The sequence below is a fragment of the Giraffa tippelskirchi genome, chromosome 6 (assembly GCF_054371585.1).
Source record: "Giraffa tippelskirchi isolate mGirTip1 chromosome 6, T2T-mGirTip1v1.2.pri, whole genome shotgun sequence".
Classification (NCBI taxonomy): Eukaryota; Metazoa; Chordata; class Mammalia; order Artiodactyla; family Giraffidae; genus Giraffa; species Giraffa tippelskirchi.
The window spans coordinates 94,350,972-94,378,039 of record NC_137280.1 but is presented as its reverse complement, the minus strand read 5'-3'; the positions used below and the strand labels follow the sequence as shown (position 1 = coordinate 94,378,039).

At 52.5% G+C, this 27,068-nt stretch overlaps 2 protein-coding genes across 10 annotated transcripts; one reads left to right on the top strand and one right to left on the bottom strand.

The window, feature by feature from the left end:
- The first annotated feature begins 186 nt into the window (after positions 1 to 186).
- LOC145509878 (adenylate kinase isoenzyme 1-like) lies at positions 187 to 16,266 on the top strand. Of its 6 annotated transcripts, none has more exons than XR_014056515.1 (4): positions 187 to 341; positions 2,542 to 2,656; positions 12,964 to 13,166; positions 15,995 to 16,266. XR_014056515.1 is itself a non-coding variant. In XM_081499378.1 (4 exons), exons 2-4 carry the CDS (start codon positions 2,573 to 2,575, stop codon positions 16,049 to 16,051), a joined length of 357 nt encoding a protein of 118 aa, XP_081355504.1. In that variant the 5' UTR covers positions 187 to 341; positions 2,542 to 2,572; the 3' UTR covers positions 16,052 to 16,266. The 6 variants fall into 6 exon arrangements, 3 of the variants coding, with proteins under 3 accessions (XP_081355504.1, XP_081355503.1, XP_081355505.1); XR_014056513.1 differs by having other exon boundaries at positions 2,542 to 2,802; XR_014056516.1 differs by having other exon boundaries at positions 2,542 to 2,802; positions 12,951 to 13,166.
- Positions 15,144 to 26,951, bottom strand: KHSRP (KH-type splicing regulatory protein). 4 transcript variants are annotated; one of them, XR_014056511.1, is made up of 20 exons: positions 26,570 to 26,913; positions 24,586 to 24,682; positions 23,944 to 23,982; positions 23,572 to 23,611; positions 22,684 to 22,733; positions 22,040 to 22,111; positions 21,252 to 21,309; positions 20,791 to 20,965; positions 20,511 to 20,609; positions 20,075 to 20,173; positions 19,852 to 19,954; positions 19,207 to 19,307; positions 18,967 to 19,111; positions 18,728 to 18,888; positions 18,534 to 18,643; positions 18,072 to 18,160; positions 17,789 to 17,989; positions 17,606 to 17,683; positions 17,070 to 17,527; positions 15,144 to 15,590 (listed from the first exon to the last, which is right to left on the bottom strand). XR_014056511.1 is itself a non-coding variant. In XM_081499362.1 (20 exons), the coding sequence occupies exons 1-20, from the start codon at positions 26,825 to 26,827 to the stop codon at positions 16,132 to 16,134; spliced, it is 2,298 nt and encodes a 765-aa protein (XP_081355488.1). In that variant the 5' UTR covers positions 26,828 to 26,951; the 3' UTR covers positions 15,969 to 16,131. The 4 variants fall into 4 exon arrangements, 3 of the variants coding, with proteins under 3 accessions (XP_081355488.1, XP_081355490.1, XP_081355489.1); XM_081499362.1 differs by lacking the exon at positions 15,144 to 15,590 and adding an exon at positions 15,969 to 16,289 and having other exon boundaries at positions 17,363 to 17,527; positions 26,570 to 26,951; XM_081499364.1 differs by lacking the exon at positions 15,144 to 15,590 and adding an exon at positions 15,969 to 16,295 and having other exon boundaries at positions 17,367 to 17,527.
- Between the last annotated feature and the right edge of the window lie 117 nt (positions 26,952 to 27,068).

The window sequence follows — 27,068 nt, the reverse complement described above, 5'->3', positions numbered from 1 at the left end:
CCACAGCAACCGAGGCCTTCTTGTTGGCAGCCGACTGCTGTGGCTCCACCTGAGCCTCTTTGGGTTTCATTTCTCCCCACTGCCTCCGGGGGTAGCCCTATAGTCTCTCCAAATGATCGGGCCAGGGGCCCTTGTGACGTTGAACCGAACCAGGAGGGGTCAGGGCCTGTGTAGGGGATGGAGCGCGATCACCCCACGGGCCGCAGGCGGGTTGGGTTTGTGCAAGTCCAAGCTGCCCCAGATGGGCAGGCCCCTGAGGCCCCAGAAGAAGGGGAACATCGCGGGGGTGGCTGGCTTACTCGGGAGAAGGGAAGGAGGTTGTGAAGGGCGGGAGAATGCAGGTAACCCCCCCCCCCCCAAGTCCAGGTGTGCACACGCCCCTCCTCCCTGCCCCCTACCTTATAGTAACACAACTGCGCATGCTCAGGGTCAGGTATTCAGTGATCCACTTTAGCACCTGCTGGGCTTCCCTTGTGGCTCAGCTGGTAAAGAATCCGCCTGCAATGCGGGAGACCTAGGTTCGATCCTTGGGTTGGAAAGATCCCCTGAAGAAGGTAAAGGCTACCCCCTCCAGTATTCTGGCCTGGAGAATTCCATGGACTATACAGTCTATGAGGTCGCAAAGAGTCAGACACGACTGAGTGACTTTCACTTTTAGCACCTGCTGCGCTGGGTTCTTTGAAGTCCATGGGGAATGTAAGAAGCCAGCACTCTAAACTACAGGTCTCCATAGATGTGTCTGATAGTTATGGACATTTATCTATTCCTCACTTCCTACGATTATGTCAGAAACCATGCCAAGTACTAGAAATACAGGGACAAGGACGACAAACAGATTCTGTCCTCTTGTAGTACATAATCTGGCAGGGGAGACAAACAACAAGTAAATGGGCAAACTCATTACTGATAGTGGCCATTGCTGGAGGAAATCGGGTTCTTTTTGTGTAGTGGTGGGGAATTAGGGTTTTGAGACTGGGAACAATGGGGTGGGAGGCTCTTTAGACAGAGATTAGAGAAGACCTGAAGGGTGAGCTGCAACCTGAAGGGACTGCGGTATGGAATTCCAGCGGGGTTGGGGGTGGGGGAGGAGCAACAGGGAGGTGATGAGTACAAGGGTCCGAAAGGAGGCCACTGGGCTGGACACAGTAAAGAAAGGGGAGGGTGATATGGGATGAGACTGGAGGAGTGGACAAGTCCTCGTCCGTCTCAGAGCCTCAGTTTCCTCAACTGTAAAAAGGGGTGATGGGGCCATGGTGATGCTTCAAGGAGATGCTGCATGCAAAGGGCCTGACCTGCTTGGGTTCACACCTCATCCACATGACCTGTAGCAGTATTAATGGGTGCCGTGCCTGGATATATCACTGGGTGTGGACACGAACCCCCAGATACCACCCTAGGGCAGAAATAGGTCTGCCAGCAGACATGTGTCCAGCGTCACCCACTATAGCTGTGGACACAATCACCTCAGCACCAACTGGCCCCTACAGGCACCAACCCCTCTCCCCCCGTCCCTCTTCCTCGGGCACTGCAGACATCCTTAAGTCCCCCCGATCGTCTTTGTGATGGGCGATCCAGGCTGCGGCAAAGGGACACAGTGCAAATACATGGCAACCAAGTATGGCTTCTGCCACATGGGGCTGGGCCAGCTGCTGCAGCAGGAGGCCCAACAGGACACCCGGCGGGGCCGGAAGATCCATGACCTCATGCTGCAGGGGATCCTGGTGTCCACAGTGAGAGCTCCCGGGCACGGCAGCAGAGGGATGAGGGGGCCCATTGGGAGGAGCTTCCCAGGAGGATCCTGTAGGAGCCAAGGGGCTTCTTGAGGGCAGGGGCCACTGGCTGCTGCTTTGTCAACCGAGCCTCTGTGTCCTCAACTGTAAAATGTTAGAGCAGCTGGACCCTCAGCAGAAGCCTGGGGTGTGGGGTGAATGACTTCGTTCCTATAAAGGGCTTGGCAGAGTGCCTGGCCCTTAAGACGCACTTAGTAAACTTTTATTGTTATTTTAGTCACTAAGTTGTGTCAGACTCTTTGAGACCCCACGGACTGTATCCCTCCAGGCTCCTCTGTCCTTGGGGTTTACCAGGCAACCCACCAGAGTGGGTTGCCATTTCCTCCTCCAGGGGATCTTCATAACCCAGGGATCAAACCCTGGTCTCCTGCATTGGAAGGGGATTCTTTACTGCTGAGCCACCTGGGAAGCCCTAAGTAAACTTAGCTAGTATTTATTCACTTTGTGACCTTGGGCATGTTGTCAGTGGCCCCTTCTGCCCCCAGTTCCTCACAATCAGTCCCAGTTCCTCGTGATAGTGATGAGCAAAGGAGCCCAACAAGCCTGGTGTGGGGCAGACGTGCCCCCACCCCCAGCAGACAGTAGTTGAGCCCCATTCTCAGAAGTGCCCCGAGACCCCAGCTCATCAGAGCCGACTCAGGATCCAGGGCACCCAGCAAATGTTCCCCCGAATTCACCAAAACTTGCCTAGATGACCTCTTAGGTGAGCGGCCCCCCAGGGACTGAATGCAGCCACCCCTTCCCTCCCCAGGGAGTCATCCTTGATGTGATCGGGCGTCTGCATGCTGTCCTGCCCAGAGAACCGGGGCTTTCTCATTGACAGCTTCCCCCAGGAGCTGAGGCAGGCCAAGGAGTTTGAGCGCTTTGTGAGTGACCCCGAGAGGATGTGAAACCAGGCTTTGTCCCCACCTCTGATGGAGATGCCAGGCGAGAGGAGCTGATGACAGGGAAATGGAGTCTTGTGTTAACTAGGGGATTGTCGGGAGATGGTTGGAAGTGTCTAGACCCCCAGGTGAGCTCTTCAAGGGTGAGGACAAAGTCATTTTAACATCTTCACACACAGTCAGTCCTTTCCCTGGTGGCTCAGACAGTAAAGAATCTGCCTGCAGCGCAAGAGACCTGGGTTCAATCCCTGGGGCAGGAAGATTCCCCTGGGGAATGGAATGGCTACCCACTCCAGTATGTTTGCCTGGTGAATTCCATGTACAGAGGAGCCTGGCAGGCTACAGTCCATGGGATGGCAGAGAGTCAAACACAACTGAGTGACTAACACTTGCACTTTCCACACAGTCCCTGGCAACTGGTAGACAAACTATGTGCCCACTGAGTGGCAGGCGGGCTTAGCATCCCCTCTGGGTCGTAAAGATGGACTGTAGCTCTCCACTTATCCATTTATTCAACCTCCTGTGCCCAAAATATTTCTTGAGGACAAGCTAAGTTCTCTGAACTTCACCAGACACATGGGACAGGGACCAGCAATATGTTCCATGCAAAATACAACAGAATTTCTGGTAGCGATAAGTGCAGTGAAGAATAGAAAACAGAATGACATCCCAGAGAGGTTGTTGATCAGTCTCTAAGTCACGTCCCACTCTTTGCGACCCCAGGGACTGCAGCACGCCAGGCAGGAAAAGAGAAACTGTGGCAGGCTAGGGGCCTCCAGGCTTTCCTGGGACTTGCTGGCTTGTTGAATTAGGTAGAAATGCATTCAGGTGCCAAGCACGGGGAAGAAAACAGACAAAGGTCTCAGGGGGCTTCCCCCCCGCCCCCTACCCTGCCCTCTGTATGCACCTCTACTGAAGCAGTTTTGTCCAGATCGTTGTGATGAAGGTAAAAGGCAAATAGTGGGCTCCCTCTCCAGGTCTGGGAGCTCAGAGGGCAGAGGCCGAGCTAATGAATGACTCTAGCCAGCACCTGGCCTAGAGTAGACACCCAGTCACCCATGCCAGCTGGATGGTCTCCACAGGTGGTCACAAAGCATCAGGACAGAGGCTGCAAAACCCCCAGGGCCTCGTGATCCACTGACATGTTCAGTTTGGACTATTCAGCATTTCACACTTTTTTTTAAAATTCGTGGCCAACCTTCAAAAATCCGGAGATGCCACATGAAAACTCCCGGCTCCTCCTGAAAAAAATGCCTGACTTGGCAACATGAGAGCCTGCTGGTCCCCATGGCAACTGCAGCCTGAAGTCCTCTGGAGTTTTTCACCAGCCCAGCACTGTTCTCCACACTCTGCACAGATGAACTCTGATCTTCCGGAACGTTCCAGGCACCCTGCTTTTTCACAGAGGGATCAGGGAGCTAGCCCGGGTCACACCATTCAGGCAGCCAAGGCAGGACCAGGGCTCCAGTTTTAATACGTGGACGGGATGTGCTTCCTCTTTTCCCTACCGGCCCCCCATACCCACCCGCTCCCTCTCCTTTACAGAGGCCCATTTAGGATCCTGCTTGTGTGGTGGCTTCATGCTAAGAAGCACAGCACACGTGCTTTTCTCTGGTACCTGTATGGCTCTAAGAAGTGAGAAAATGAAAATAAACGAGATCTTAGTTCCCTGACCAGAGACTGAACCATGCCCTCAGCAGTGAAAGCTAGAAGTCCTAACCACTGGGCCACCAGGGAATTTCCAAGAGTGGGTTTTCTTTCTTTTTTATAATATATATATATATATAGAGAGAGAGAGATAGATAGATAGATATAGAGATAGATAGATAGATAGATAGATATTCATTTATTTATTTATTTATTTTGGGTGTGCCAGGCCTAGTTGTGGTATTCAGGATCTTTAGTTGTGGCATGTAGAACTCTGAGTTGTGGCATGTGGGATCTAGTTCCCTGACCAGCGATGGAACCTGGGTCCCCTGTATAGGGAGTGCTGAGGCTTAGCCACTGGACCACCAAGGAAGTCCCAAGAGTGGGTTTTCTTTACAGAGAATTTTGATCTTTGTGAGCCATCTGGCCCCCTGCCTTAGGGTCCATCTAGGGTCTGCATTAAAAGGCGTCCCCGGAGCCACCCAGCTTAGACCTGCAGCCCTGATCCCGCAGGGCTTTCGAGCCTGTTTCAGGCCACTCTGGCTGGTGTGAGTTGGAGCAGTGAGTCTGGCTTGAGGCTGAAGCTCCACAACAAGAAGAACTTCCCTTTATCCTTCCTGCTTTCTCTGTGCTGTTGGGGGGACAAAGGTGCTGAAATTGACAGGAAGCCAGAGCTAGACACTGCCTCGGCATTCCCAGAAGACAGGCATCCCTATTTTACAGACAGGAAAACTGAGGCCCAAGCAGGGAACATTCTCTGAGGTTGGCCCCTACTCTGTGGGTGGCAGTGGGCTAGCCTAGTTCACATGCTGGCCTTAGAGCCCTTGAGACCGGGAATGAGGTCACACTCAGCTGCTGTCTCCACGTGTCCACTCTGGGTCAGCACTCTCAGCATGTTTCCTCGTCTGTGCACGAAATAACACCAGCATCTCCTCACTGCGAGTGAGGCTGATGCAGGGAAACTGTCATGTCTGAGTTGACTGCAGTCACATCTGCCCCCATCCTGAGCATACACGCTCTGGGGAACCGAGGGGTCCTTGGCCATTTGTCTAGAACTTGGCCTGGCTCCTGGCAAGAAGCATCTGTTTGTTGTTGTTGTTACTTTTGTTGTTTTTTACTTTTTTGGCATGTGGGATCTTAATTCCCCCACAAGGGATTGAACCTGTGCCCCCTGGAGGCGGGAATGCAGAGTCTTAACCACTGGACCGCCAGAGAAGTCCCCAAGCAGCGTCTGTTGAATGAGCACACAGGAAGCCCCCAGGAAGCACTAGGCTTGAGGGCCAGTGGGCCAGACCAGACCAGACACCAGTAGCCCTGACTATCTGCATCAGGTCGGGTTGTGCAGATCCATGAACAGTCTCCCCAGGATGCCCAGGGACAGAAGGCTCACTTATGGGGGCTCATGTTTCTCCCCAAGGATCACCTATACTGTGAGACCAATGATTTGGGGAAATTCACAAGAGAATGTTTTATTATTAAGTTTTTGGCCTTGAGGCATGTGGGAATCTTAGTTCCCCCACCAGGGATGGAACCCATGCCCTCTGCATTGGAAGCATGGAGTCTCAACCACTGGACCACCAGGGAAGTTCCAGAAGTAGGTTTTACAATAATGACATGTGTTTTCAAACTTTTTCCTAAGTATAGCCTCACAGGAAGTTGCCGAGATGGTGGAGAGGTCCTGCCGGACCCTTCATCTGGCTCCGAGGAAGGGCCACGTCTCATGCAATTTGCTCCCAATATCAGAACCAGCCCATCAGCCCTGGTTTGTATTCGTTTTCACAGTCACCTCCATGGCAAGTGACATCCACTTTCCATTTCCCAAACCGCTACCATTACCTTTAAAAAAAAAAAAAGTAGAAAAGGGAAGTGGATAGAATTCAAAGCCTTAAATAGTAGTGCAGGCAGTGAAACGTGGACTCAAGTCAGTCAATGAACATTTTTTGAAATTTCTTTATTTATTTATGGCAGTGCTGAGTCTTCGTTGCTGCAAGGGGGCTTTTTCTCCAGTCGCAGACAGTGGGGGCTACTCTTTGTTGCGGTCCTCAGGCTTTTATCGTTTCAGAGCACAGGTTCTAGGGCTTCAGCAGTTGCAGCTCCCAGGATTTGTTGCTCCTCCGCATTTGAGATCTTCCTGATCAGGGATGGAACTCATGCCCCCTGCATTGGCAGGCGTAGTTGCTCAGTCGGGTCTGACTCTTTTGAGACCCCCATCGACTGTAGCCCACCATGGAATTCTCCAGACAAGCATACTAGAGTGGGTAGCCATTCCCTTCTCCAGGAGAATCTTCCTGCCCCAGGAATTGAACCCAGGTTTCCTGCATTGAGGGCAGATTCTTTACTGTCTGAGCCACTAAGGAAGCTGGAGTGGGTCCTTAATTCTTGAAAAAAAAAAAAATTTGTTTTGCTGTGCTGGGTCTTAGTGGCAGCATGTGGGATCTTCAGTCTTCCTTGCAGGAGGCGGGATTTTTTGTTGTGGCTAGAGAACTCTTAGTTGAAGCCTGTGGGATCTAGTTCCCCAACCCCATGCCTCCTGCGCTGAGAGTGGAGTTTTTAGTCACTGGGCCACCAGGCAAGTCCCTGTTCTTTTCTCTTTAATCCATGAATATTTTAGTACATATTTCCTGAAAAGTGAAGGCTTTTGTAAAATTGTATCATGCTTCCATTATCACACCTTAATATCCTCCATGTCGTGAAATAATCAATCATTATGGAAATTCCTGTGAACACCTCAAAATCTTTTTCTTTTCACGTCTTGTCTTAATTGGGATTGAAGTAAGGTTGGCCCACTGTGATCGGTTGCTTTGTCTCGGTCCTAACTCAATATGTCCTTTTAAGAAGGTGTCCTTTTAAGAAGAGGAGATTTACACGTGGACAGAATGGCCACTGAGGACACAGGGAGAAAACAAGCCAAGGAGAGAGGCTTCTGAAGGACTCCATCCTGCTAGCACCTCAGTTTCAGATTTCTAGTCTCCAGGACTGTGAAGAAGTGGAATTTCTTTTTTTAAAAAAATTTATTTTTGGCTGCTATGGGTCTTGGTTACTGTGAGTATGTTTTTCTCTAGTTGTGGTGCGCAGGCTTCTCATTGAGGCGCCTTCTCTTGTTACAGAGCACAGGCTCTAGCAACTGAAGCAGGCAGGCTTCAGTAGTTGAGGCTCCCAGGCTCTAGAGAACAGGCTCAGTCTTTGCGGTGAACAGGCTCAATTGTTCTGCAGAATGTGGATCTGAATTCCCGGACCAGGGATCGAACCCTTGTCCCTTGCCTTGACAGATTCTCAACCACTGGATCACCAGGGAAGTCTCCAGGAAATGGAATTTCTGTGGCTGGAGTCACCAGACTGTGGTACTTGGTGTGACAGCCCTCACAAATTTAAGATAGAGGGTCAATCAGGGGCTGCTGTAACACACCCCCGCCGGCCCCTTATTTTACAGATTCATTCATTGCTGATTGGAATCAGTAACTTCATATTCTGAATCAATTCGAAATGTGTAACTTTCAGTCATTTGTTTCCCCCACATCAATTAGCTGACATTCTTCCCTTAAAGAAGGAATGTCCTTCCTTAACGAGGGCTATTTGAAATATATTGGTTCCTGCCAGACAATTGGGACACAAGCTCATCTTCTCTCTTCCAAGAGCCCATTTTCAGACTGAGCGGTTGGGGGTGTCCTAGCTGCCTCCAATGGTGACAGTGAGGCTCATTATTTTGTCTTCCTATGTTTTGTTCTCTTGCATCCTTACCATCTCAGTAAAATAAGTGTATTTAAAGTATTTAAAGTGAGTCTTCTTTTTTTTTTTTAATTTTATTGGAGTCTAATTGATTTACAATGTTGTGTTAGTTTCAGGTGTACAGAAGCATGATTCGTTTGTATATATACTCATTCTTTTTCAGATTCTTTTCTGACATAGATTATTACAGAATATTGAGTAGAGTTCCCTTTGCTGTACAGTAGGTCCTTGTTGCTTATCTGTCTTGTATACAATACTGTGTATATGTTCATCCTAAGCTCCTGATTTATCTTTCTCCTCCTCCCCACATGTCCCCTTTGGAATCCATAAGTTTGTTTTCAATACCTGTAAGTCTGTTTCTGTTTTATAAATATGTTCATTTGTGCCATTTTAAAAATTAGATTTCACATATGACTGATATCATATGATATTTGTCTTTGACTTACTTCACTTAGTATGATTATCTCTAGGTCTATCTATGTCACTGCAAGTGGCATTATTTCATTCTTTTTCCAATTTTTATTTTTTGGCCACACTGCATGGTATGTGTAATTTTAGTTTCCTAGCCAGGGATCAAACCCAGGTCCCCTGCATTGGGTGTGCAGTCTTAGCCACTGGACCACTAGGGAAGTTACTATTTCTTTCCCTTTTTATGACTGAGTAATATTCCATTGTATATATGGACCATATCTTCTTTATCCATTCATTTATAGATGGATATTTAGGTTGCTTCCGTGTCTTGGCTATTGTAAATAGGGCTGCTGTGAACATAGAGGTGTATGTACGTTTTGAATTATGCTTTTCTCCAGATATGTGCCTAGGAATGGGATTTCTGGGTCTTATGGTAGCTCTATTTTCAGTTTTTTGAGGACCTGCCATACTGTTCTCCATAGTGGCCTGCACCCATTTACATTCCCACCAACAGTGTAGGAGGGTTCCCTTTTCTCTACACCCTCTCCAGCATTTATTGTTTGTGGACTTTTTGATGATGGTCATAATTGGTCTTCTGTTATTCAGCGTGTCTCATTTGGGGCCATTAGGAGTTCCCTCATGCTGCACAGTGTCCTCCAGGACACAGCTCCATTTCATATTCACCTTCTCGCTTTCTTTCTGTGCAAGACTTCCCACCCCCACCTTTCACATTTCTGGCCCAGCCCTGGAATCAGCCATTTCTCCTGGAGGCCCCTGGGCAGTGGTGTTCCATCTAGGGACCAGGGGCACTCATTGTTACGGGTGCTCATCGTTTCCAGGCCTCTCCAGCAGACAGGGCCAGAAAACACATACTTTTGAAAGGAAAAAAATATATATATATATATATATGTCACAAGTTCATACTGTTGTTTCCAGCTCACACTTTAACATCACAGTGTTTTACTTTTCTCTTTTCCTTAAAAAGTCTGCTTCCTAAAACCACTGATATTCTCATTTGCATTATTCCATTAGATGCAAAATAGTTTCCAAATAAGTAACATGCCAATGTTAACTACTGAGAATTAAACTACCATAGGAAGTTTAAGACTTCTTTGCAGCTATGGTTTTCCTTGGGCTTCCTTGGTGGCTCAAATGGTAAAAAATCTGCCTGCCAATGCAAGAGACTGGGGTTCAATCCCTGGGTCAGAAAGATTCCCTAGAGAAGGAAATGAAAACCCACTCCAGTATTCTTGACTGGGAAACCCTATGGACAGAGGAGCCTGGCGGGCTGCAGTCCCTAGAGTCACAAATAGTCAGACACAACTTAGCAACTAACACTGTCTCATTTTCCTTATAATAGCTCACTCTGTGGACAGACCACAAAAACACTGGGTCCCTAGCGATAATTATTTTCTCCCTGCATTTGTGGCATGACATTGACACAGGGTTCATTCATTTCAGCTTGGCTTTCAACATTCAGGGATTGCTTTTTTTTAATTAAAATTTTGCATATGCAGCATACTTAATGATTTCAAAGTCACATAAAAAAGTAGATCCACCCCTGCCCCCGACTGTGCCCTCCCCTCCCTGTATGCAACCATTTTCATTAAGTTTTGGATTGTTCTGATGTTTCTTTTTGCAAATATAATATAGGGGTGAGTGTGTGTCCCTCCTCATAAAAACTAGCATTCCATATACACCAGACTTCATTTTTTGTTTAACTTTACAGTATACTCTGAGATTTTACATCAGTGTCAAGAAGTCTTCCTCAGACTTCCCCACTGGTCCAATCGCTAAGACTCTGTGCTCGCGGGCTCTAGAATGCACAATAGTTGTGGTGCATGGGCTTAGCTGCTCTGAGGCATGTGGGATCTTCTTGGACCAGGGGTTGAACCCATGTCCCCTGCATTGGCTGGCAGGTTCTTATCCACAGTACCATCAGGGAAGTCTCTCTTAGTAGTTTTATTTTATTTACTTATTTCTTTCTCTTAGTGGTTTTATTTATTTATTCTTTTAATTTTTATTTAATTATTTGGCTGCACTGGGTCTTAGTTGTGGCATGTGGGATCAAGTTCCCTGACCAGGCATCAAACCCAGAGCCCCTGCACTGGGAGCATGGAGTCTTAGCCACTGGACCACCAGGGAAGTCCCTCTTAGTGGTTTTAAACGGGCATTTCTCTTACGATGAATGAAGCTGGGCATCTTTTCCAAAGCTTTGGGCCAGTTTCATTTCTTCTTCAGTGCACTCTTTATATCTTTTGCTCACTTTTCCCCATCCTAGAGGATTGTTGGTCTTTTTTTCTTCTTGAATTTTGGGAACTCTTTATATATTAGCTATTTGTAATATAGGTTGCAAAATTCCTCCCCCCCCCTCCACCACTGCCCCCTGGTTTGTCAATTATTTTTTTATTTTGTTTTATTGTGCCTTTGTTTTTTTGGGCCATGATGCCTGACTTGTGGGATCTTAGTTCTCTGACCAGTGATGCAACTAGGGCCCTGACAGTGAAAGCACTGAGCCCTAACCACTCAACTGCCAGGGTATTCCTTATTGTGACTTTATATATTTATTTGGCTGTGCCTGGTTGCAGCATGCAAGCTCTTAGTTGTGACCTGTGGGATCTCATTCCCTGCCAGGGATTGAACCTGGACCCCCCTGCATTGGGAGGGTGGAGTCTTAGCCATCAGACCACCAGGGAAGTCCCAAGGGTGGGCAGTTTTATCTTATTTCCAACTTTACTCAGAAAGCAAGTTTCCATTAAATAAGATGCTGGCTTAGGATGTTTATCAATTCCTTTTTTATTTTTTAAATTAAATCAGGAATGTGTGAATTTTGTCAGTTAAATTGCTCTTTCTCTGTTTAAAAGGATTCTCATATGACTTTTTCTTTCGTTAAGATAGTTAACACAATAAATTGTACTGAACCATTCTTGCTTTCCTAGAATGAATCCCACTGGGTTGTGGGGTTCTTTTGTTGTTGTTTTTTTTAATTAAATTAGTTTATCTATTTTTTAACTTTACAATATTGTATTGGTTTTGCCATACATTGACATGAATCCACCATGGGTGTACATGTGTTCCCCTTTCAGAACCCCCTCCCACCTCCCTCCCCATCCCATCCCTCTGGGTCATCGGGTGCACCAGCCCCGAGCACCCTGTATCATACATCGAACTATTTTGTTTTTTAATGTGCTGACAGGTTCTATTTCGAAAGGAAATTCTGGAGGAACTAGGAGGTGGGGTTCAGGGATTGGACCAGAGATTGAACCTATGTCCCCTGCATTGGCAGGCAGGTTCTTATCCACTATACCATCAGGGAAGTCCCTCTTAGTGATTCGAAATGGGCATTTCTCTTATGATGAATGAAGCTGGGTGGCCTTGGAGAACCTGGGAGGTCTCCCTGGAGTTAGGAGGGGGCAGCAGTGAGCTGGAAACTCTTGTACTTTCCCCAGTCAAAGTGCTTGCAAGAGAGGAAAGCAATGGAAAACTGCTTAAATCCGTCTTAAAGGGAATGTGTGTGTGTGCTTAGTTGCTCAGTCATGTCCGACTCTTTGCGACCTGATAGACTATAGCCCAACAGGCTCCTCTGTTATCCATAAGGTTCTCTAGGCAAGAATACTGGAGGAGGTTGCCATTCCCTTCTCCAGGAGATCTTCATGACTCAGGGATGGAACCCAGTTCTCCTGCATTGCAGGCGGATTCTTAACCATCTGAGCCACCAGGGAAGCCCTTTAAAAGGAAAATTTCAATTGAAATATCCATCAACGAGGAACCAGTTAAGTAAATCATGACACACATCCATACAACAGAATGGGCTTCCCTGGCAGCTCAGAGGTAAAGAATCTGCCTGCAATGCAGGAGACTCAGGTTCCATCCCTGGATGAGGAAGATCCCCTGAGGAGGAAATGGCAACCCATTCCAGTATTCTTGCCTGGAGAATCCCACGAACAGAGCGGGCTACAGTCCATGGGGTCGCCAAAGAGCTGGACACAACTGAATGACTAAACGAAGCAACAATAGAACAGAATACTATCTAGTGATTAAATAATCAGTACCTTCCTTGTGTGTCAAATACACAACCATCTCCAGCTTACTAAGTAAATAAAATCAAGGGCAAATCAGTGCCTTTACCATGTACATGAAAAAGCAGGAAAAATAACATCAGAACCAAATTTGCTTGGTATATGCCCAAAGAGTTTCAGAAGGAGACGCAAGACACAGATTAACTTCATTGCGTCCAGGGAGGGTGAAACTGGGTGCTTGGGGGCAGCAAGGAGACTCGTCACCCTTTCCCACTGGTCTTGTTTGGCTTATGAGCTCTGCCAACGTCCTACCTGTCCAAAACACAAACACATAGAAGAAAAACTTGGAATGACAAGAGTAAAACAGACCCAGGGGGGCTGGTTATTTTTTACTGGGGCAGCACCACCCTAGATCCCTGATCTCGGGGCAGGGGTGGGCACAGGCCACCTCACTCAGCCTCTTCCTCACCCAGCCCCCTTTCACAGACACCCAGGTGGGCTGGGCCCCCAACGTCATTATCACATTTGACTGTTCGATGGAGACGATGATGCAGAGAGCCCTGAGCCAGGGCCAGGTGGAACACTGGGCAGATGACTGTGAGGCGGCCCTCTGCCAGCACCTGGAGACGTACTACACCCTGTATGATCCTGTCCTGACCTTCTACCAGCAAAAGAACCTGCTCCCGAATGTAAGTACCATCCCCCGACCCCAATCCCAGCCCCCACAAGGGGACCAAGTCCAGCTGAAATAGAGCAGAGGTTATACTGTTACCTGGGTCCCAGACCTCTCTGGGCCTGCCTGGGCTTCCCCAAGCACACACACTGGGGGGTTCTATCTCTTCCATTAGGCAGAATGGGTACAGCTGTGTGGATTCTCAGAGATGATGCTGAAGGTCTGAACAGAATGGCTCCAAAACCACAACATTAAGTATGTTTTAGAACATGGTGGAGGTAGTTTGGTTGCTCATTCGTGTCCAACTCTTTGCAACCCCATAGACTGTAGCCCACCAGGCTCCTCTGTCCATGGGGTTCTCTAGGCAAGAATACTGGAGTGGGTTGCCATTTTCTTCTCTGTGGCATGTTACAAAATTTAGGATCATGACAGCCGGTCAACCACAGCTCAGCTCCAATGCAGCCATGGGTCCTCAAGGTGTAGAAAATAGGAATATCTTTGTTTTGCTTTGAATTTTTGGCCGTGCTGGGTCTTCATTGCGGTACACAGGCTTTCTCTACTTGTGGCACGTGGACTTCCCTTGTTGCAGAGCTCGGGCTGAGAGCAGACTCGGCAATTGTGGCGTGAGACCTTAGTTCCCAGACCAGGGATCGAAACTGTATCCCCTGCATTGGAAGCTGGATTCTTAACCACTGGATCATCAGGGAAATCCCCCAAAGTAGGGATCTCTTAATTCTTAACGTGACCCACGCAGTTCCTATACATTGCTACGGAGATAAGAGAACTTTTGTGTCATTCCTGGTCCCCTCCCACAACCAAAGGTAAAATCGAGGGTGAGAAGGAGCCTGGAGCACCATGGGTGGGGTGGGAAGGCGGTGAGCCAGCCTGGCACAACCCCCATCCCGTGGGCTGTTCTGGGGGAGAGCACCCCCATGCAGTCTGTGCGGCCGAGCGCCCAGCAGTAATGCGTGGCCTTTCTAACCCAGTTCCCCCTTCCCTCATCCGTGTGGCCCTGGGGCTGCACCATCAGTCCTGCTCTAGCAACTGCAAGGGGAACCTGTTCTCCCCTGGTGTGTGTGTAGCAGGGGAGAGGTGTGGAGGCCATGACCTCGCTCTACTCTGAACTGACCCCCTCTGCTACCCCTTGTCTACATCTTGGCAGAAGTTCTAGAGAACATTTTTGCCAAGTGCTGCTGTCATCAAAAGCCTGCAGCGAGTCGGGAGAGGGCCAGGGGCCCCAACTTCCCCTCACCCCAGAGGTCAGAGTGGTCTCACCTCACTGCCTGAGGTGAGATGATGGTTAAGGGAGCCTTGGGTTCCAATCTAAGCTGAGGCTCCATGTGACCCCAGGGTGACAGCCTTCCCCCTTTCCTGGGCCCACAAATGGCTGACTGGGGGCCACTCCCACAGGAGTAGGTCCCTAAGGAGCCTCACGTGGGAGGTCATGAGGGCCGCAAACAGCCCCACACCATGACATCTGATTTTCCCTACTGGAATTCGACCGTATCTCCCAGAACTCTCCCAGCAAAGTATGCCTCTGGATGACCGTCCCTGGGCCAGACAGCTCAAGGGGTCCTCCACGACCGCTCTCCCATCTCCCGTCCACATCCTGAGGCCGCCTACCCCTGGGACAGATGTCCTTCCCTTGGATAGGCCAGGTTTCCACCCCAGGGCTCGCCAGCCAAACAGGCCACAGCGAGGACCAGATCACACAAAGCTTGGTGTGGGTTTGCGCCAGCAGCGGCAGGCTGTATCCATGGGAACACCTGTCCCCAGGGACCCTCCTGAGTGCCCTGCTCCCCAAGTTCCCAGTGGGACAAATGCTGGGGATGAAGAGGGGGGACTGTACTGCTGGGGCTCTGCCTGCTTCTCCCTTCCTGCAAGATCAGACTTCAGGCAAAGTCTTTGGGGGCCCCCACCCGACTCTCATTGGCCAAGCCTTGTTCCTCTTCAACTTGTTTCCTCTAGAAACACAACTGCGGCCGGCACGCAGTTTTAGACAAAAAGCACTTTATTTAACCAAAAAATGGGGGGGGTGGGTGTGTGTGTGAAGAGTTAGGAAAGCACAATGCGCCTGCAGAAAACTATCATCTCTTAGAATTGTTCTTTTTTTAAAATAAAAAAAATAAAGGAAAAAAACCCAATACAACACAAAGCTTATAATTTCCAATCACCATTATCAGGCTTTTACAACATCTATAAAGAACAAACATCTGCTTCAAAACTCTATGGGTGGGGGGGAGAGACAGAGAGAGAGAGACAGAGAGAGAGAGAGAGACGGCACCCGGCAGACTTGGGGAGGTTTTGTTACCATTTATTTGTGAAGTTAAAAACGAGCGATAAAAAGTAAAAACTGCCATACAATTTTTTGTTTTGTTTTGTTCTCAATTGTTTTCAGTTTCCATGTCCTCTTGAACAGATGAAACACGACAGACCAGTCCTGGGGGCAGGGGGGCAGGAGGGGCAGCGGCAGCGGGGTGAGGGGAGGGGGAGCAGAGCTGGGTGGAAGAGGAGCGAGAGGAGGAGCAGACAGGCTGAGGGAGGGGCTGCCTGGCATAGGGTGGAGGATGGGCTTTCCTAAACATCAATACCTGGTCCAAGGAATGTTCCAACTCTAACTAAAAAGAAATAGCAAGAGTGAGTTTGTTTCCTTTTTTAAAAGTTTATTTTAAAAACATGAAGAGGGCCAAGGGTGGTCGCAGGGAGTGAATGAATTGCTTTCTCCTGAAAGAGGCAGTTTCAGGAAGGCTGGGGCGGGGTGGGGAACGATAGAGATTTTTATATATATATATATATAATTTTATAAATTTTGTTTTGCTTTTTAATTTTTTTTTTTTTTTGCAGAGATTTAGTTCTCGCTATCTTCTCTGGCTGGCTCAAGATGAAGGATCCCAATTTTGAAAGAAAAAAGCATATGAGACACACAGAATGAGCGAGAGAGCGAGAGCCCCGCACTGCCCGTGCCACGACCCCCAAGCCACTCACAGAGAGGGCTCCCCTGGCACCCCCCTTGGCAGCCATCGCTCTCTCGACAAACAAAAGGAAAAAACTAACGAAAAAAAGCCCCCAAACAGAACAAAATGGAAAAAAAATAATAAAAGATTTTCACAGATGAAGAAGTTCACATTCATTCGATTCACTGAGCCTGCGGAGAGGGAAGAGATAGGAATTGGTCACTACGGGGCGGGGAGGGGGACGGGGTGGGAGACTGGGGGGAAAGTGGCGAGGAGGGGGCCAGGAAGCCCCTCTCCCAAGCCTGTGGCAAGCGCAGGCTGGAAGGATGTGTTTGTAGCTGTCTAGTCAGTGCTCTGGGACTGGCTGCAGTCAGACTGGCTCTGAGATGGAAGAGAGTGACACAGGAAGGAGAAGCAGGGGCCGCAAAGAGAGAGCAAGAGAGCGAGAGAGAAGCGCTCAGGGATGGGGGGGCAGGAAGAGGGGTGCCCTGTGTCTTCAGGAAGGCGGGCGGGCAGCTCCCGGCGCATCACGACATGACAACCAGAGATCACGGTGTCCCCACAACACCCCTGTGAGGTAGGTTGGAAGGTGGCAGCGATCGTCATGCCCACTTCACAGACAAGACCGGGACACGAGGCGGGCGCAGGCGCGAGAGCAGAGGCCGAGCCTGGGCGTGGCGGGGGGCCCTGCGGCTGGGCCCCTTGGCGCCGCCCCCGGCCCCCAAAGCTGTGGCCGGGCCCCACGGGGCAGCTGGCAGCACACACAGTCACTTGGACACGCGGGGAGAGATCGTGGGTTTAAAAATAAAAGAATCAAAAGAACAAAAACCATGAGAGTAATGCAGAGAGGGGCAAAAATATCCATTTTCTTCCCAAGTGGCCAGATTGTGAGTGAGCAAGTCAGCAGCCAGGCGGCGACCTCCGGCTGAGCGGATGGCCTGCCCCCCACCCCCAGGACTACCCACCAGTTCAACAGTTCCTCCTTTTATCTGCTGCGCGCTCTCCCCCAGCATCACGACAGCGTTACACAGGAACAAGCGGGCCGGCGGAGAGGCCTCTTCTTTAACCTCTGGACCCAGCGCACACTTCCCCCAGCTTGTGGGGGCTCCCGGAGACCTCTGGCCACACGGCCCCCGCTGCAGGCATCAAGGACACACCCCGCAGGGGAAGGGGTTTCCGGCGCTACCCACTAAGGCAGGATGGACGGTGGCCGGGGGTTGGAAGGAGAAAGGAGGAGGAGGAGGGTGGCAATTCCCACTTGCCTGCTGCTGTCCCTGCTGTGTGGGCGGAGGCTGGGGGCCGCCGGGACCTGGAGTCTGTCCGTAGTAAGCGGCTTGCTGTCTGTAATATTCAGCCCAGGCGGCACTGTAGTCTGGCTGGGAACCTGGGGGTGCTCCTGGACCCCCTCCGGTGGCCACTTGAGCTGTGGGGGAGCAGAGGGTGGGTGAGCGGACCAGAATGCTGGCATGCCTGGCGCCCCTCCTGTGGCCCGCCGGCTCACCCTGCTTCTTGTAGTACTCTTCCCAGGCCTTCGTGTAGTCCTGCTGCGGGGGCGCTCCAGGCTGCTGTGGCTGCTGGCCTGTGGGGGCAGGCCGCAAGGTCAGAGAACAGGCAGGGATGTAGCCACCCACTCGCCCACCCGTCCCTGGCTGACTGGAGCTCCTGCGGTGGCCCACGCACTCACCGATCTTTTTGTAATACTCTTCCCAGGCCTTAGTGTAGTCCGACTGACCAGCAGGTGGAGGCTGAGGGGGCTCACCCTGGGTGGGTGGGGCCGCGGGGGCTGGTGCCGGGCCCGGCACGGGACCTGGGGGCTGCTGGTAGTAGTGTGAGTAGTAGGCGGCCCAGGCGGCGTTGGGGTCGGCTGCAGCAGCTGCGGCTTTATCTGTAGGCAGAGGGCGTGCGGGCTAAGCAGTGGCCAGGAAACCGGCCCCTCCCCACTGCCCTGCTCAGATCCTTATACTCACTCGGGTCATGAGGAGCAGGCGGCTGCCACTGAGGGTAGGTGTTGCCCCAGCCCTGGGGTGGGTACTGGTGAGGAGGGGGGCCTCCAGCACTGAGGGTGAAAACGAGGGACACATGAGCCAGGTTACCCCAGGGTCCCTGCAGAGGACGGCCATAGCCTGGAAGGGGGCCCAGAGCACCCCTTGTGTAGAACTGCAGACTCCTGGCCCAGGGAAAAGCATTAGACAACTGATGCAAGGGACATAGGCCATGTGGACTCAAGGATGTGACAATCCTCGAGTATACCACACAGGATTCATAGGATCTACACGTGGAGGGCAGACCAGGAGGTGGCCAGGGTTGTGTCTGGCACCTCTGCAAGGTGGAATGGCCTTCTCGGTGGTGAGGAACATGGACACAGGGCCTGCCGGCCTCCCTGCCAACACTGTGACCCCCACACCCCAGGAGTCCGCAGGAATACTCACTGAGGGGGAGCCCCAGGTGGGCCCTGATTAAAGGGCCCGGGGTTGAAGGGCCCCATGGGGCCGGCAGGGCCTGGTCCTCCCGGGCCTGGTCCGACTGGGCAGAGGGGACCCTGGAGAAAGAAGTGGACAAGATCAGTGGAACAGGAGGAGGAGCTGGGCCCAGGTGCCCAGAACCCCTCCTGAGCTGAGCCCACCTCGATTTTCTCCTCAATGAGCTGCTTGGCATGGTCGATCTGCTGGGGCGAGCCCCGGATGATGAACAGCTTGAAGTTGGGGTCTCCGTTGGGTGGCAGCTGCCGAGATATTTCTACAAAGGCGCCTGTCTGCTGGTTTATGGCTTTCACGTTCTCGCCACCTGCAGGAGCCATGGGCAGTGAGTGGAGGGCAGGAGGAAAGCGGGGGGAGGGGTGGGGCCCGTGGAGGAGCCACTCACCTCGGCCGATGACCAGCCCGCACTTGTGGGTGGGGATGGAGAAGGTCATCTCCCCGCCTGGAGGGCCCCAGTTGCCTTGTCCCCTGCCTCGACCTCGGCCTCCTGGGGGCATGCCAGGACCCCCTGGAGGGCCTGGGGGACCACTCTGCAGGACAGGGAAGAGATGGGACGGTTGATGCAGGCAGCTAGCCGGCCCTCCCCACTCGAGCCCTCCCACTCAGCACACCTGACACCACCCACCCTGAGGCTCTGGAGGAGGTCGTTGATAATCCGCGCGGCGTGCTCACACCGGTCTGGGGGTCCCATGATGTGCGCTATCTTCTCAGGACCCGTCCCATCGTCTGAGGCAGCAAGGAGAGCAAAAAAACAGTTACAAGAGACATACAACTCCGAACCCTCAACACCGCCTCTTCACGGCGGTCACTGGCCCGAGCTATGTCTGGAATATGTCAAAGTGCCACTGGACGCCTTTCTCATGTTCAGGAGCAGATGAGGATCCCTCCTGCACTTGGCAGAACCAAGAACTAACAAAAAATCTCTCAAAACGCACGGGGGAGTCCCTCCTCCCCAAAAACGACTGGGGCTGGGCAGAAGCCCATGGCTGGGGCCTCGAGCTAATCTCACCCAGGGGCCCAGGTGGCCTGTCAGGAGAACCCTTGAGAGGGGAGAGGGAGAGGACAGCTTGATAGGAGAGGAAAACACTCCTCTTCAACTTGGGAAGCCTGCCTATCATTCACTTTCTTACGGGGCTGCCCCAGAGCGGGGACAAGGCATGTCCTGCTGGTCTAGGGAGTAACGAGGCACTGCAGACACTAACCCCAGTGCCAAACTGCCCGCCTTGGAACCCAAGAGTTGAGTCTCAGCAGATCCTAGCTGGCCCCTGACCTTGTTTAAACTGTATCCGAACACCAGCGTCATTCTGGATCTTCTTGATCATCTCCCCACTCCGGCCGATGACCACACCCACAGAATGCCTGGGCACTGGCACCTGAGGGTGGGCGGGACGAAGGAGGATCAGCTGGGCTTTGTCACTGTCTGCAGTCCCCTTGCTGTCCACAAGCCAGCCGCCACCCCTGCCACTCCATCCACCCACAAGGACCGCACTCACATCGATGCCCCCGCCGATCCGGGACCCATACTCGTTCCGGTCTCCAAAGCCGCCCTGGTCACGCTCCCGCAGGATGTCCATCACCATCTCGCAGGCTTGCTGTGAACAGACAAAGTGTGGTGCTCACACGAACACTGCTGCCCCACTGCACGCCCTAGGGTCACAGGCCAGAGCTAAGGACCAACGCAAGGCTGCCCAGATCTTTATACACTGCCCTAAGAGGCGGACATGGTGAGCACCCCGGCTTTCTGGACTGAGGCCAGTTGAGGCCACCTGCTCATGTACAGACGGCTATGAAGGAGCTCAACAGAGAATGAGTCCAGGGCTGACCTCAGAGCCGTGCTCTAGAAAATCTCTCCACTTGCGTCCAAATCTCCAGCCTACCCACTGTCCTCTCTGCTCCCCAGAACCACCCTCTCAGCCCTGGGGCGCCCACCTGCACTTTGTAAGGGTCTCCGATGATCCGCAGCGGTTTGTCCACGTTCGTGTTCTGGGAGCCATCCTGGATTAAAATCATCTTCACTCCAGCCCGTTCCTGTACAACCAGGGTGGCATCAGTGCTGAGCCCTCCAAGGACTTCCTGGGGCATGGGGGTGGGGGTCACGCCTGGTCCAAAAGGACAAGGGGCTCTGGCTCGGTGGTGGGGGGCAGTGGCGTGCACAGGCACAGCCGCGGGAAGGAGGCTGTCCTGGGATGGGAGGAGCCTGGACCCTCACCTGCAGCTGCTTGATGGTCTCCCCGCCTTTGCCAATGACCAGGCCGGCCTTGCCCGCGGGGATCATGATCTCCTGCACCGTGCCGTTCTGGCCCCCGTTGGCGTTGTCGTGGAACTGGCCCGGGGGACCCCCACGGCCCCGGGAGACAATGTCGTCCAGCATCATCTTTGCTTTCCTGGAAAGGGGAAGAATAGGTGCTCTCTGAATGCTTGCCTGGAGGCTCAGCTCCGCTCCCAGGAAAGGGAGTTCCAACCTGCAGGCCTGACAGAGGGCCCATCCCCAGGGCTGGGGCTATTCTGACCCAGGTTTCCCAGATTTCAGGAGACTCACTGTGTCAGGCAGCCCCCCAGTGCAGGCAGGGCATGAAGAACATGGTGTGGGAGTCACCCTCAACTTCAAAGGGATCCAGAGGGCTTTGCCCACCTGCTTTGTCATGACAACAGGCCCAGCCAGAAACTTACTGCACAGACTCCGGGGCTCCTGTCAAGGACACACTGCGTTCAGGTAGGCCACCGCTGTCTGGAGAAGGGAGGAGAGAGGGTCAGTGTTTTCTTGAGTCAACGCCTTGGGCAGACGACCAGGAGGACCTTCCAAAGAGATGAGACTTCCAGGAACAATCGACAGCTACTTCTGCCACTGTACGGCACCCTGACAAATCAGTTTACCTCCCCAAACACTTGGGAGTGTACTCCATGCACAGCCAAGATCAAGAAGCTTAAGTCCAGCAAAGGAGGCAGAACTTTTAGTGAAAACATAGTATGGAAGGAGCAGCAGATTCCAGAAGGTCCCAAACTGGGCCCCTTCCATCACCACCCATGCGAGCACCTTCCAGTCAATGAACTGCATGTCAGGCAGGGCAAGCACTCAGAAACCCCTGCAAATCAGGTACCTGCCAAGGCACAGGCAGGATTGGATTTTAACCCAGACCTGACCTCAAGGCTGTCCTTCCTAAGGAGCTCCCCTGCCTCACACTTTCCCACAAAGTGTTGTAGCTCCAACACAGTCAGAGTGGGATCTGGGGTGCGGCTCCCTGTACTGGATTCTAGCCCTCCCCGCTCATGGAAAACAGAGGGAGACGAGAGCTGCAGCTAAAACTGGAGGTGCTGTGCTGAGGCAGCACACAGAAAATGCTCAGTAACACCTGCCTGCTTCACCTCCATCCAATCGCATGGCTGTCAGGGGATCACGAGAGAAAGTGCCAAGAGCCCCAGCATAGGCACCCATCCCCATCCAGCTCTAGTGCCCCTACCTGGAGAGATTTGGACTTTGCAGCCTGAGTCCTGCTGGATTTTGTTAATCTGTTCACCTCCTCTGCCGATGACTGGGTGGAGAAAAAGAAGAGTAGAGATGGATGGGGGGAGGCTGGCGCAGAGAGCCCCCCTGCCCAGAGGATGGATGAGAGAGTAAGCACAAAGCAACTCCTTCAAAATAAAAGAAAAAAATAACAAAAACGAAAAACAAACAAAAATCGCACAACACACCAGGCTCCTTCAGTGCTCCTGTGGCCTCTATGCTTCTGCAGAGCCCCTTCTGGTGCCCCTCACCAAATCTCTGAGCTGGGCTGGGGGGCTGTCCAGGCAATCATTGCCCATTCCACTCACCCTTTCCCGCACCTGCCCCAGAGCCTGGGCCTGGGTCAGAGGGGCAGGGGGAGGAGGAGGAGGCATCAATAGGAAAAAAAAACATGAACAGACTCATCTTTGGGATTCCCAACCACAAAAGAAACTATATATAAATATGTATCTCCACCATATGTAATGAGAGAAAAAAAAATAACTGGCTCTTTCAGACCACAGGTCTACGGGTTGGCAGGTGCTCTCCTGGGAGACTGCCCTGGCGGGATAGGGGGCAGGGGTTAATGGCCACCCCTGGACCACAGTGGCCCACACTTACTTAGTCCCACCATGCCGTCTGGGACCCGATACTCTTCTGTCATTGAAGTCCTACAAAGAGAAACAATGCGACTCAGCCTCAAGTCAGGAAGCAGCAGAGGGGACGGAAGAGCCAGAGGGCCTCCTGGAAAAAAGACCCTCAAAACCAGAAGTCCTGCCTCCTGCGACATGTGGAACAAGCCACCACAGGCCTAAGCAGAGTCTGACAAGGGCACAGGGCCTCCCTCACCCCACAGCAGACCACCCAACCTCTCGGGGCCTCCGTTTCCCACTCTGGACCACTAGAGGCTTAGCCTGGGGTGGCGTGACCTGCTGGACCCGTGCTGCCTACCAACTCAGGGCAAGAGTGAGAACCTGGGACACTTTCACAGTAATCTGACCGCATCATCCAATATCTACAGATTTTAACTTAAAAAGTCGGTTTTGTATCTTTTTCACTTCATTCTTCCAGTGAGTTTGTTTTTACTGCATTTCACAGAAAGAACGCTCTAGGGTAAAGAGGTAGGATAGGAACACACCCCCACCCCACCTCTCAGGGAACAAGAATCTGCAGAAGCAAGTGAGTGGTCAAGGCCAGTCCACGGCCTTTTCCAGGAGGAAGAACGGCAGGGCTTCTGAGTATCCCCATCCAACAAAGGAAGCAAAGGTGCGCAGAGAACCCCCTTCCCCATTACAGCCAACAACCACAGCCCTGGGCTCCCTATGGCCCCACAGACAGTGAGTAGAAAGGACAAACGAAGCTCCTTCTGCCTTTCAGTCTTCTCCTTGGTTAACCAGAAAGTAAGACAAAGCCCTGTATGATGCGGCACCCAGACAGAGCCCCCCCTACAGTCAGCAAGAAAGGCCAGAGACAACGAGGAAACGACTTGCTCTCCAAACCACCACTTACCTGGGGGGAGGATGAATGGGTCCGAGTTGAGAACTCATGGCTGCAAAGAGAAAACCCAAAGAACAGATTGGCCCAGCTCCTCTCTGGGACCCCAAACACCATGCCCTGGGCACTCCTGCCATGCAAGGGGGCACAAGCTACATCCCAGTGCCTCTGAGCCTCCCTGAGTGAGCGCAACGTGGCTGTCTCACAACAGCCATGCTCAGAGGTGGCTGCCTCATGATCCAGGCTCTGGGTTCTCATGGGCCCTGGAGGGACACCAAGAGCCTCCATAAAGGAGAGGTGCTGAATGCTCAGTACTTCCAGCTCCCCACTGCTAAAACCTCTTAAGATCCTGAAGCGGCCTCTGTCGGTGTCACCCAGTGGACTTACAGTCTCCCTGGGAAGCCAGTTTCTTGCTCTCTGGTTGGTCTGTGAAAAGAAAAGAAAATGTTAGATGCACTGCCCACCCACCCACAGCTGCCTCAAATCTGATGCTGGTGCCACATGTCCTAGCAAACAAGCCTCCTGCCCCTCAACCCTCAACATCAGATCAAGACAGGAGAATAAGAGACCAACCCCCAAAGGGGTGGGGGCAGTCTTCACTAATCTCACCACCAGCACTCAGGGATAAAGAGCCCTTTATAACAGGGGGAAAATGATGGTGACCCCAGTCCTTCCAGCTTAGGCCCAAATCTGCCTTGGGGAAGCCAGGCTGATCAGTGAGTTGACAGTTTAGGCTGCGTGCCTCTGGGTCAGCCACACTGCACTGACATGGGACCTTAAGAGAACCCTAGCTTAGCAGAAGAGGAGGAACAATCTTGAAAACTTACAACCTGGACCTGGTCACAATCAATCTGCCCTCCTCTCAGCCACCTGATACTTCAGGACGGCAGCCCGGACAAAAAGAACAAAGCTGGGATGGTTGAGGCTTTAAAACAGCAAATGGCAGCGGTCTCCCCCTACTTTGAACCACATTCCAACAAAGGCACTTCACTCTCTGCCCTCAGCCCTTCCAGCAAGGCAGGTAGTTACCTCCATCTTCTAACTGCCTCTTTTGGCCCCCAAAACCAAAATCAGGAGTGCTGTTATTCACTGTGGTAGCTGCGTCGCCTCCAATCTTGGCTGCAATCTAGAAGTGAAGTTGTGAGCAGAGGAGAATTACCACCCAAAGCCAGCCTCCATGCTGCTCAGGTCAACCTTTCACCTCTTTGGTTCCTGAATACCCAACAGGTCTTGCTGTCTAGCCTGGGAGTGGCATTCCCTGGATTTAGGGACGAGCCTATTGGTTAAGGATTCCCTGGTGGCTCAGCTGGTAAAAAATCCACCTGCAATGTGGGAAAACCTGGGTTCAATCCTGGGGTTGGGAAGATCCCCCTAGAGAAGAGAATGGCTACCCACTCCAGTATTCTGGCCTGGAGAATTCCATGGACCGTACAGTCCATGGGGTTGCAAAGAGTTGGACACGACTGGGTGACTTTCACTGTTGGTTAAGACATTTCTAGGAGTTTTCACCTAAGGCTTCAGAGTTCCAGAGTTATTCAGGAATTTCAAAGAAGCTCCCTTCCTCTATCAAATTTGTGCCTAAACTGTTCATGGCCAGAGAATAACCCACACTGACTTGTTCTAGGGATGAAAGGAGCAAAAGTTTAGGTGCCCTCCACCAGGGAGAAATTCCAGACACTTCCTTGCCCAAGCACCTGGGCCTATGGGATGCTGAAGAGCACACCCTCAAAATCTTTCCTTTGTTGAACAAATCTTAGGGAAGTTTGCTTCAAGGCATCTAAAACCCTCATCTTGACCAAAACAAAAGTCCCTTTTCGGAACACGTGTTACATTTTGGACACACAAACAACACAGAATAAACCCCAACCCAATCAATTTAAAACCAGAGTATGCTGGTAGGATTACTACAAGTTTTCCAAAGAAACACAAACCATGAGCTGAGGATCTATATTTTAACCTCTCTAAAACTTAAAAAAAAAAAACAACAACAAAACTTGGAGCCTAAACTCTTGGTATGCCCAGATGGGGGTCTTATCCCAACACAACAGAGAGCACCACCTCCCCTTGTTTCAGCTGCTTCTCAGTTAAGTCAGAGAAGGTGGAGGAGTGAGGGGGCAATCCTATCAACTGCACCTAAGAACTCTATCACATGCCTAGGGTGAAAGCCACAGACCACACTGGGAGGGGAACAGGGCGTTCCCCTAATGGGACCTCCCTGTGCTGAAGGCTTTGGGGGCAATTCTGACTGAGAAAGCACTCAATGGCCTGAGCCGGGTCAGTTTCCTTTCGAAAGGGCGGCAAAGTCCTCGCTTTCTATGGGCCTCTTCCTCTCAGGCCGTGGGGCAGCCGGGGAGGTCACACATCAGCATGTGAACCCTCCATGTAGTCATCAAGCCCCAGCAGACAGCAGTGGGACCCTTCCCTTCTTTCCCCAAAAGAGAAATATGGTGCTTGCTAGTGACCTGAAGCATCAGAGTCAGTCCCTAGGCCTACCCTCCCCATTTCAATGAAATGCTTGGCCATTGCCTGGCAGCTACAGGGTCCCCTTTCTACTTTCCATGTTCAAGAGGAAGGACTCTTCTAACCCCCTAAAGTCCCTCCTTCCTGGGGATCAGGGAAAGGGACCAAGTTGGGAGCAAAGAGAGCTCTTTGCCCTGATCGGGAGGTGAGAGCACAGAAAGACCTTCCTGGGAAGGCGGAACCCCTGCTTCTAGGAGTAGAGAGTGTCCTAAAGGGTGGGAACCCCAAAGTGAGTCCCCGCGCTACAGGGGACCCTGCACACCCTGGGGCCGCTTTTGGGTGACCCCTCCCAGACGACCCTTCCCCCCTGTAGGGGGTCACCCCCGGGGGGAGTGCCCCACTCCAGGCTTCTGGGGAGGCCCAGGCCCCCGCCTACCGCCCCACGTGACCCCGTGGCGGCCACGGCCCCCCCCTCGCGACCCCGCGCGCGCGCACGTGACCCCGCCCCCTCCCCCGCCCGCCCGCGCGCCCCTCGGGCCCGCGGCCTCCTCACCTGGCGGGCCCGCTGCACGGCGTCTGCGAAGGCGTCCTTGCGGATTCCCGGGCCGCCCCCGCCGGGTGGCTGCGAGGGGCCACCAGCCGACCCTCCGCCCGGGCCGCCACCGCCGGGGCCGCCGCCGCCCCGGTCCCCCGCGCCCGGCGGGCCCGGTGGTGGGCCTCCCCCGGCGCCCCCGGCTCCTCCGGACCCCCCACCCCCGCCGGCGGGTGGCGGCGGCCCGGGCGGGGGTCCTCCCGTGCTGTAGTCCGACATGGCGCGGCGGGGCCGGGCCTGACGCGGAGGCTGAAGCTGAGGAGGAGGCGGCGGCAGCGGCGGCTCAACGCGGGAACAAGGCCTCGCTCCACACGGCCGCGGAGCACTCTGGGAAGCCAGCGGCTGGGAAGACGATGCAGGGGGGGTGGGGGGCGGAGAGGGACGCCCCCTCCGGACGCCGGCTTGACGGACGGCGCCGCCGGGCCAATGGGAGGTGGTCGCCCCTCCCGGGACACCAATC